The sequence below is a fragment of the Octopus bimaculoides genome, chromosome 5, assembly GCF_001194135.2.
Source record: "Octopus bimaculoides isolate UCB-OBI-ISO-001 chromosome 5, ASM119413v2, whole genome shotgun sequence".
In the NCBI taxonomy this organism is placed as follows: Eukaryota; Metazoa; Mollusca; class Cephalopoda; order Octopoda; family Octopodidae; genus Octopus; species Octopus bimaculoides.
Genome location: NC_068985.1, coordinates 51,870,998 through 51,881,562, shown reverse-complemented (window position 1 = coordinate 51,881,562; position 10,565 = coordinate 51,870,998). Strand labels below are relative to the sequence as shown.

General features: G+C 36.8%; 2 protein-coding genes across 3 annotated transcripts in view; one reads left to right on the top strand and one right to left on the bottom strand.

Annotated features, from left to right (window-relative positions):
- The window catches only part of LOC106877418 (signal peptide, CUB and EGF-like domain-containing protein 1), a 233,880-nt gene extending 233,775 nt beyond the window's left edge, over positions 1-105 (top strand). Inside the window, exon 22 of the mRNA XM_052968057.1 lies at positions 61-105. Coding sequence (XP_052824017.1) covers positions 61-105 — 45 coding nt within the window. The remainder of the gene's footprint in view (positions 1-60) is intronic.
- A 2,518-nt stretch (positions 106-2,623) lies between these two features.
- LOC106877421 (methylthioribulose-1-phosphate dehydratase) overlaps positions 2,624-10,565 on the bottom strand; it is a 66,816-nt gene continuing 58,874 nt past the window's right edge. For both annotated transcript variants that reach the window (XM_014926319.2, XM_014926318.2), the window contains exons 7-8: positions 6,364-6,470; positions 2,624-5,579 (exon numbers count right to left, since the gene is read on the bottom strand). In XM_014926319.2, the coding sequence (XP_014781805.1) occupies positions 5,465-5,579; positions 6,364-6,470 (222 nt within the window). In that variant the 3' untranslated portion in view covers positions 2,624-5,464. The remainder of the gene's footprint in view (positions 5,580-6,363; positions 6,471-10,565) is intronic.

Sequence of the window (10,565 nt, the reverse complement as noted above, 5' to 3'; positions counted from 1 at the left end):
ATATATATGTTATATTATATTATATTACATTATATTAATTTATATTATATTATATTAGAGGAAAAATCAAAACCACGGGCAGAAGGAGTATCTCTAGTCATTTAGAATAATTTAATTAGGGTAAGGTGAGTTTGAAGTCTTACAGCAGTTTCTGGGATAATCCAAGTAGTTGGTTAACATATCCATGCACTGAGTATTCCGTCATCAGAGACAAGATATAAATATTATAGATGGGGAAAATTTAGTTTACAAGGAATAAAATTCATAGTTTATAAGGAATACAATAGAATAAAGGAATAAATAAAAGAATAAAGAGTAAAAGTACTTAGAAGACAGGCAGGGAAATAATGTTCACAACTCGTCTTTTTCCAGAGGATATGGATGCTGGTCGGTACTTCCATGAGGTACAGGTTTTTAGTTCAACTAAAAATGTCTTAGCAGCTTTATTAATAAAATGTGTGTGTGTATTTATATATATATATTATATATACATATGCACATGCACACACACACACACATACACATACACACAAAACTTCTTTCAGTTACTGCCTCACAAGACGAGTGTAATCTCTAATTAGTAGACTTTCGTAATAGCTATCACTGACACATGGAAAAGGAAAAAGACAAGGAATTGGGTTCGGTCCCATTGTGGCAACTTATGCAAGTGTCTTCTACTATAGCCCAGAGCCAACCAAACCCTAGTGAGTGGATTTAGTAGATGCAAATTGGAAGAAGTCCATCATATTTGTGTGTGTGTGTGTGTGTGTGTGCGTGTTTGCCTTTTTTTGTTTTTGTCCACCACCACCATGTGTCTTGTGGGAACTGGTGTTGGTTGTGCCAAACATAAAGAAAAATAGGTACTAGGGTTGATTGTTGGTGATTTGACAAAACCCTTCAAGGTAGCACCCCAGCATGGCAAAAGTCCAATAAATGAAACAAGTAAAATATAAAAGGTATTGATAAAATTAATACCTGTATTTTGCAGATAAGAGCACAGATGACCTGTCCAATACAGATTTGAAATGGAAAATAATGAAACAAAAGTCATAAATTTACTTGAAGATGAAAATAAAAATACATAGCTTTAAAATTAAAGATGTCTCAGGATAATGTTACAGTTATGTTGTAAACAAGCTACAAATCTATTCCATTCTTGACTGACCATGAAATGGTGAGGCCAGTTGACCATTTTGGGTTGTTCCCTTAAAGAATTGGGACAGCTCTAAAGAAGAGGTTCTTTTCTTAAAACCTGAAATCAAATGAGTTTCAAAAACTGAGGAGGAGAACAAGTTCCAAATAAAAATGACTTACAGAGAGAAAGAACATTGTTGAATATCTATATTGCATTTAAGTCAATAGAGATGAATGTAGTCAGACAGTTGGCCAGTTCTATTGAAGATGGAAATTAAAATGGAGAAGTAAAGGTAAAGGTAACATTAGCTTCTCAAGTCATACTGACTCATAAAGGCCAGTTTCCCAGTTTCATGGCATATATATTCTCCACCTGGATGGGACGCAGGTCCATCACAGGATTACTCATTTTTACCAGTTGAGTGGACTGGAGCAACGTGAAGTGAAGTGTTTTGCGCAAGAACACAATACATCGCCCTGTCCAGGGATCGAAACCACAATCTTATGTTTGTGAATTTGTGACAGAACCACAATCTTATGTTCATGAATTTGTGACGAAACCACAATCTTATATTCGTGAATTTGTAACAAAACCACAATCTCATGTTCTTGAATTTGTGACAAAACCACAATCTTATGTTCATGAATTTGCGACGTAAGTCGTGTTTCCACAACTTAAAACAGTTAGGCTTAAAAAGAAAATCATCCGGTAATTGCCATTTGCATGGAAATTTTGCTTTCCCTATAAAACACATATTACTAGGTTTGTACCACCCCCTTGAGGCCCAACTACACTTTAGCTAAAAAATAAAGAATACCTCATAAGTAATATAAATGTACTAAATTCAGTGGTGGCATTAATGAAGAATTACGTGTTAATTTAATGTGTAACTCACAGAATCACTCCACAATAACAAGGCAGCATCTATGTGGTGGGTCATTCTGCTGAAATAGCAGCCAAATCTCTTTCAAATAACATCCTATCATCATCGTTAAATGATCTACTTTTCCATGCTTGCATGAATCAACCAAAATGTGTTAAGACAGAGTTTCTACAGCCAGATGTCCTTCCTATCATCAACCCTAAGGTTATAGTAGAAGTTATTCCATCAAGGTGCCATGCTGTAGGACCGAACCCAAGACCACATAGTTGAGAAACAAGCTTCTCAACCACACAGCCATGCCTGCACTGTAAAAAACAAAAGGGTGTGATGACTACAGTTGGAATGCTTTACATTATAGATCTGTCAAATCAAAACTGATTTGGATTTAAACAAAGGGAAGGACTTTTTTTTTTTTTTTTTTTGATAATGTAATCCCAGATAAACAATGACTGAAACAATATTGGAATGGTCATAGCTGGAACAACTTCAATCAAAGGCCTGCTCAATGAGGGCAGACCTGTGGTTAAATAATATTAACATGTAAGGCAAAAAGAGATAACCAAGGTAACCAACACACAAAGAAAGAAACAACAAAATAAAACAAATTTCAGGTTTACAGGAATTTATTTCTATAAAAACTCAAAATATAAAAATTGTCATCTTATGATTAGTATTATTATTATTATCATTATTATTATTATAAAATCTCACAGCTTCTTTATTGACTAATCTTAAACATAGTTCTTTTTACACCTTTTAAATTGCATACCACCCATTATGGTCCTAACTGCTATAAATACACACCAGTGGGTATGTATGTATGTATGTATGTACGTACATACGTATGTATGCTTGTATGTCCTGAGCATGCATGCATGCTCGAGAAGAATGGAAAAGTTCTTTACATTTCAAGCTTATGCTCTTCGACAGAAAGGATTAAGAGGAAAAAAAGGAGAGAGAATAAAAAAAAAATGGAAATATATATATGTATGTATATATATATATATGTATACATACATTAATACATATATATGTATACATACACATACACACACACACACACATATATATTTATCCATTTTTTTCATTCTCTCTCCTTTTTTCCTCCTCTCAATCTTTTCTGTCAAAGTGCATAGGCTTGAAATGTAAAAAAAACTTTTCCATTCTTCCGGAACATTAAACTAATACAACTGCTTGTTGTTCCAACACCTGTCTTCGTCTTTTGTTTCCTGTAAATTTGAACTATATATGCATGTATGTGCGTGTGTGTGTGTGTGTGTGTGTGTATAGCTAGCATGGGAGGCAGACATTAAATGATGATGATTATGATATATATTATATACACACATATATATATATATTTATGTATATATATATATATATATATATATACAGAAATGATTTTTTTTTATTCTTGAAATATATATGGGTATATATACATACATATATATATATATATATATATATATATATATATATATATATGTGTGTGTGTGTGTGTGTGTGTATTATATATACACACACATACTTATATAAAATTTTTGGAACAAATTCTTCATGCATTCACAATATTTGAAGAAAGATTTTCATAAATCAATAGTTATGAATCCTGGACTAGGCAGCGCATTGTATTCTAGAGCAAAAGACTTTCACATTGCCCTAACCCATTCAGTTGTAAACAAATAACCCTGCAATGGACTGGCACTGCAATCAGGGGGAATGGTCACTTATACACCATGAAAACTGAGTAACCAGCCTTATCAGTCCTACAATTTGAGATAGTAATGTGCAGGGGTTGTCGATAATGATGATGATGATGACAACGATGTTATGCATATAGGCACAATTTTGTATAAAGTTGCTATTTATATAAGAACTAAAAATACAAGAGGCGTTATCTACCAAAAGACAATGACATAGAAAATATCATAAGGACTACAATCCTAAGAGAGTATTATCTTCATTTTTTTTAAATTTGTTTCACTGAAATGTGGCAATGAAATTGCTTTAAATAACTAACATTTCTGTTTTGCATCATTGCACTAACTACTTCACTATGGTCACAGATAACTGACTATTGTTTGATTAGCCAATGTTAGAGGCTATGTGAGATTGATAATATCAATTAGAAACATTTGATTTATAAATATTGATTTCTAACATTAGTATAAATCTGGAAAATTTTGGACTAGATATAACACTGTGTAACAAAATTCTTATGTTATTTTGTCTTTGGTCAGTAAGTGCTATTTCTTATTCACTTCCATCTAGAAATCAAAGGAAATGACTACTATTCCCTTCCAATTTTGCTTTTGTGACCTGGACATCAATGTTTTCAAACTGACCTATTTTCCATTACATTTCAGACAGATTCAGCACTGAGTTGCTGAAGCAGAAATATCATAATAGCAAATATTCTGCTCAATACCAAAGATTTGTTTTGTCAGTTGCTTGACTTTAACTACTTGAGCATGTCCCTTAGTGACTAACAATATATGCATCTCTAATTATGAACAGGGGTAGTGGAGGGGGGGGGGCATCATAGCCATGTGCTGATAAGGATTCTTTGGGGTTTGAATGAATGTAACAAAAGCAAACTTTGAGGAAATATTAGCCATCTTTCATATTTTTTAGGGGTAAGCAAATAGGAAATAACAATGACTACCCAAGGACAAAAATCGTGTGTTACACAGTGTAATTAATTAATTAAATCAACTCCAGTATTTCACAGGTACTTTATTCCATGAAACCTTGAAGGATAAAAATGCTAGAATGAGATGTTCAGGTGCAGCTGTTTGGACGTTGACAATTTGGCATGGCTGACTGGGCAGTCAGTCTGTTTTGGCATCAGTACTTTTTGGCAATGGAGAAAACACAGACACAAATACACACATTTGCACGCAGAAATATACACATGCAGATAGAAAGAGTGGTAGTGAGAGCTGGAAAAGAGAGACATTACAATTTATCAATTGTAAATCGTAGCTTTGTTCTTCGAACTGCCAGACTTTGGAATTCTCTTCCATTGTCTTCCTCTTTCTTATGACCTAAACTCTTTCAAGTCATAAGCCAATTCATTCCTTTTGTCGTCATAGCCCCTAACACTAAGTGGCTTCTTGCTTTGATTTGAACTTTCTTAAGATAAAAAAAAAAAAATGAACACAACTGACATAAACACCTTCTCTCTCCTCATGCACATGAAGAGAAATATATACCACACATAAACAGAGACAGACAGAAAGTGAGAAGGATGAAGAGAATAAGAAAAATATTAAAACGTCCGATGTCAAATAAGTCAGCATTGGATCAGCAGTGCCAAAATGGCTGTGCCAAAACCTCTCAAAATCTGAAAATACGTAGTTGACTTTGGTAAGACTTGGTAAGACTTGAACTCAGAACAGAAAAAGGTGGTCAACTAAATAATAAAAAGCATTTTGTGCATCATTCTAATTTATGTTTGAAACGTAAGCACCTTTGGGTGGTTTAGGAAGTATGGCAGGATCCAGACCTGCTATCTTCATTTGAACTGCAATATCAAAAAGATAATCGTAGCACTCACACCTGAGAAAAAAGAAAGAAAGAGAAAAGTGGGATGTAATGATAGCTTAATGAGGCAGGTTGATTAAGAATTAAAATTGTCTTTATATAACCTTTTACTTTTTTAACCTTCTGTTTGTTTAAGTCACTGGACTGCAGTCATGCAAGGGCACCACTTGAAGGGTTTTAGTCAAAGGAATCGCACCAGTACTGATTTTTTTAAAGCCTGGTACTAATTCTATCAATCTTCTTGGCCAAACCAATAAGTTACAAGGATATAAACAAACCAACACCAGTTGTCAAGCTATTGATAGGGGACAAACACAAAGACAGACACACGGATATATACATATATATACAACAGGCTTCTCTCTGTTTCCATCTACCACATCCACTCGGCTTTGGTTGGCCAAGGGCTATAGTAGAAGACACTGACGCGATGTGTCACACAGTGAGACAACCTAGAACCATGTAGTTTGGCATCAAACTTCTTACCACACAGCCACTGTCATCATCATCATTTTGTGTCCATTTTTCCATGCTTACATGGGTTACATAGAATTTGTTGAGTTGGATGCCCTTACTGTCACCAACCCTTACCTGTTTCCTCATGGCCAGACATATTTATCATGGAAGACAGGAAATGGACAACATCCTTCTTATGATTCTGACACTTGTTTACAACCACTGAATGATGTCAAGACAAGGGTACACACAAAAGCAGACACACACCAACAGTTACTTTAAAACAAACTAATCCATTCTCTGGAACAAAAAAAACAAAAAGAGACAAGATCAAAAAACTTACATGGATTTAGCTTGCTGCCATGTTTTACCCCATACATAAACTCCATGCCTTCGGACAAGAACAGCACATGTTTCTGGATAGTCATGTATAGCCTGAGCCATAGCATCCTGCAGAAGTAATAGAAATATATAAAGTGTATTAAGATGATAATTTTCCAGACTATTACCTTATATTTACAATATTTATACAGGAACGTGGCAAATAAGCCTCTCATATTTTACATGGTCAAGAATGGTGAATCTGGTTGGTGTCATAACAGGTTGAGGATTCCTCTGGCAGGTTGTTGGTTCTCTGCAGAATAGTCAGATGATGGGGCTGCCATCTCAGTGGCAAGCTGACATGCTGTGCATCACCATTAGTCTCAAAACTTCACAGGAGACTAGCCAGCTTAGGGTGGTCCTACCAGGAGCAAAGCTCCAGACAGTAACACACACATGCAAGCCTCCTCACCACATCTAGGCCAAACCCAAAGCTTTCCTTTCATTTAACACAGCAGCTGCATGCTGGAAGAGGCCTCATTGCAGGCCCCACATCAAATGGCTGGATATGTTTGTGGAAGATCTCCAGATGTTTAACATCACCTTAAAGGATGCAGAGGAGCTAGCACAGGACCACCAGTGATAGAGAGCACTGGTAGACCTGGTCAGCTCTATGCATGAAAATGTTTCTGGGACCACTGGTCAGCTCTACGCATGATGATGTCTCTGAGATGACCCCCCATCAAGCAAGAGCATGAAGCCAAGCCAAGAAACAAGCAAAAATGGTGAATCTGGAGGGCCATTTTGCCACACTTATTCTGTAGCTACATTTCAGTTCAATCTGTTTGATTTCATGTCATCATTATCATTATATGTCTTATTCCTGGATATCTGCATGATCCCCAAACTGAACTCAAAGTGGGAACTTTTGTTTCTAAATTTACCGTTGTCATTGTTGCTGTCATTGTCATTTAACATTCATCTTCAATGATAGCATAGTTCAACACAGTCCAAGATTTACATGAATTGCACTGAGACCCAATGTCTGCTTTGGTACAGCTTTCTAAGGCTAAAAGCTCTTCCCGATACCAACCACTTTACAAAGGGTACCATTGGGAAGGTTATATGGATAATAATGCAATTAACCATGTACAAATAGCCTGGTGAATAAGAATATTGTTAACCTTAGTTTAGAAATAAATGTTCCTAGTCTGAATCTAATCTGGAAATGTGAATAAGACATCTGCTGACAATTGAAGCTCAAACCAAATAAAAGATAGAGTACAACACTATAAGTATAAAGTTAATAATCCAAAGAGGATTGTTTTAATAATAACAATTCTCTCAGACATTTATCCCTTTTAATACCAACCTGCCTGAGACCATCCCTAGTTCTATGATACAAACTTACTGTCTTAAAGTGGTCTAAATTAAGAACTTCCCTCAAAATTCCATCTTAGTTTATGTTCCAAACACCATCTTAATATAATGATAAAGATATTTGACTAAATTCTTCATCGTTTCCAAAATTTATTGAAACAAAGGCAGTGTATTCCGATAGAAATATGGTAATAAAAGTGTTAATAATGACAAAGTTATTTTACAAAATACTTTATTTTGAAAGTTAATTGAAACAAAAGTCGAGTATTTCAACAAAAATGTAGCAAAAGGGTTAAAGGTTTAGACAGTAAATACATCTCATTCACAAATTCACAATGTAGTTATGCCAACACAGATGATTACATGGTTACATAGAAGTTCATTTTCGGTACAATTTCAATTCAATATATTTCCCAAGAGTTATAAAATCTTCACTACTTCACTCCACATCTTCCTGGGTCCCTCTCTTCCAAAAGTTCCATACAAATTTAGTGAATGGCAGCTGTCCTCATTCATACTCATGATCATACTAGTGTAATTCTTCTTCCACGCTAGATTTGATATCTCTTACATCCAGTTTATCTCTCAACACATTTGCATTTTATTGTACACATACACTGACATTGAGCATCTGGCATAGTATACTAGCTTCGTTCCTTTCTAGTCTTTGTGTGACCTCTGCATTCACAACCCATATTTCACTTCCTTGCAAACCTTTTGTAAGTTGATATCTCTCTAAACTTTCTCCAACCAGTTTGGATTCTAGCAACTATACTTTCAGAACATCCTCCTCCACTGCTAATAAACTATCTACTACCTTTAATGATCTACCAAAGCATTTAAGAAAACTATTTCCCATGTATTCTTAATATTTATTGCTCCTGTGTATTTTCCACAAAGAAAATCTATTTTCTCTGTTAATCTCCTGGTGATTCCACTGCACCTCTTGTATGTCCATAGTTCGCACTAAGCATACCATATGGAATTTCTATCTACACCTTTTCCTACTGATTAGGAATTTGGGGTTTTTTATAGGCTCTTTGATTCAGGGTTTTGCCTCCAAACCTGGAATTTCTTTTCTGCAACAAATTCAGTTATAAGGACAAAATCTCAGCATAGAGGAGTCTCCACAGCAACAAACCTGAAACTCCTGTTACGGCCTGGAGGACAATGATAAAACAGGAGGGGATTGAGAGCCAAGCCTTGGTGAACTCCTACCAACATACTAAATCTGTTACTGTACATATTACTAACACTAACCTTACTGACAGTACCCCTGTACATGGCTTGGACAACTCTAACCATTTATCTACAACTAACTTCCTCATCAAGCACCAGATCGAGGAACAGGAGACCCTGTCAGCTACTTTCTCTAGATCAATGAAAGCCAAGTACAGTAGTTTACAATTTCCTAAATACTTCTCCTGTAGTTGTCATATTAGGCAGAGAGCATCAGTTCTACTTCGTTGTTGTTGGCACTCCATCGCTTACGATGTCGAGGGTTCCAGTCGATCTGATCAACGGAACAGCCTGCTCGTGAAATTAACGTGCAAGTGGCTGAGCACTCCACAGACATGTGTACCCTTAATGTAGTTCTTGGGGACACTCAGCGTGACACAGTGTGACAAGGCTGACCCTTTGAAATACATGTACAACAGAAACAGGAAGAAAGAGTGACAGAAAGTTGTGGTGGAAGAGTACAGCAGGGTTCGCCACCATCCCCTGCTGGAGCCTCGTGGAGCTTTAGGTGTTTTCGCTCAATAAACACTCACAACACCTGGTCTGGGAATCGAAACCGTGATCCTATGACCGCGAGTCCGCTGCCCTAACCACTGGGACATTGCGCCTCCACCAGTTCTACTTCACCCAAACACAAAACCAAACTGCATCTCATCTAGCCAAATTCTCTTCATAATTACTGGTGTTATAACTCTTTCTGTAACCTTCATATACCTGTGTGTGTGTGTGTGCGTGAGAGAGAGAGAGAGAGAGAGAGAGTGAGGGCATGTGGCTTAGTAGTTAGGACATTCAGCTCACAATTGTAAGGTTGTGGGTTCAATTACCGGAGGTGCATTGCTCCAGTACACACAGCTGGCAAAATTGAGTAGTACCTACATTTCAATGAGCCAGCCTTGTCACACTTTGTGTCACGCTGAATCTTTGTGAGAATTACATTAAGGGTACACATGTCTGTGGAGCACTCAGTCACTTGCATGCTAATTTCGTGAGCAGGCTGTTCCATTGATCAGATCAACTGGAACCCTTGTTGCCATAACCAACAGAGAGACAGTAAAGACACACGTACATTCATGCATGTGTGCGTGTGCATGTGCATGTGTGCTGTATGTGTCTGCCTGTCTGTCTGTCTGTCTGTCTGTCTGTGAAGGTGGTTGGAAGGATGTATATTTTTAGAGAATATGTGCGTTTAATCTACTTTAATATCTAACTTCAAAGCTTTTTTTCCTCCGAAATATTCAAAAGTCCAAGGGCTGATCACTAACAAGATCCTCAATCTGATCCAACTCCATATCTTATTTTAAAATCTGGTCCCCCAAGAATACTTCACCACTAGAATCATCATCATCATCGTTTAACATCCGCTTTCCATGCTAGCATGGGTTGGACGATTTGACTGAGGACTGGTGAACCAGGTGGCTACACCAGGCTCCAATCTGATTTGGCAGAGTTTCTACAGCTGGATGCCCTTCCAAATGCCAACCACTCCGAGAGTGTAGTGGGTGCTTTTACGTGCCACCGGCACGAAGGTCAGTCAGGCGGTACTGGCAACGGCCACGCTCGAAATGATGTATTTTACGTGCCACCTGCACAGGAGTCAGTCCAGCG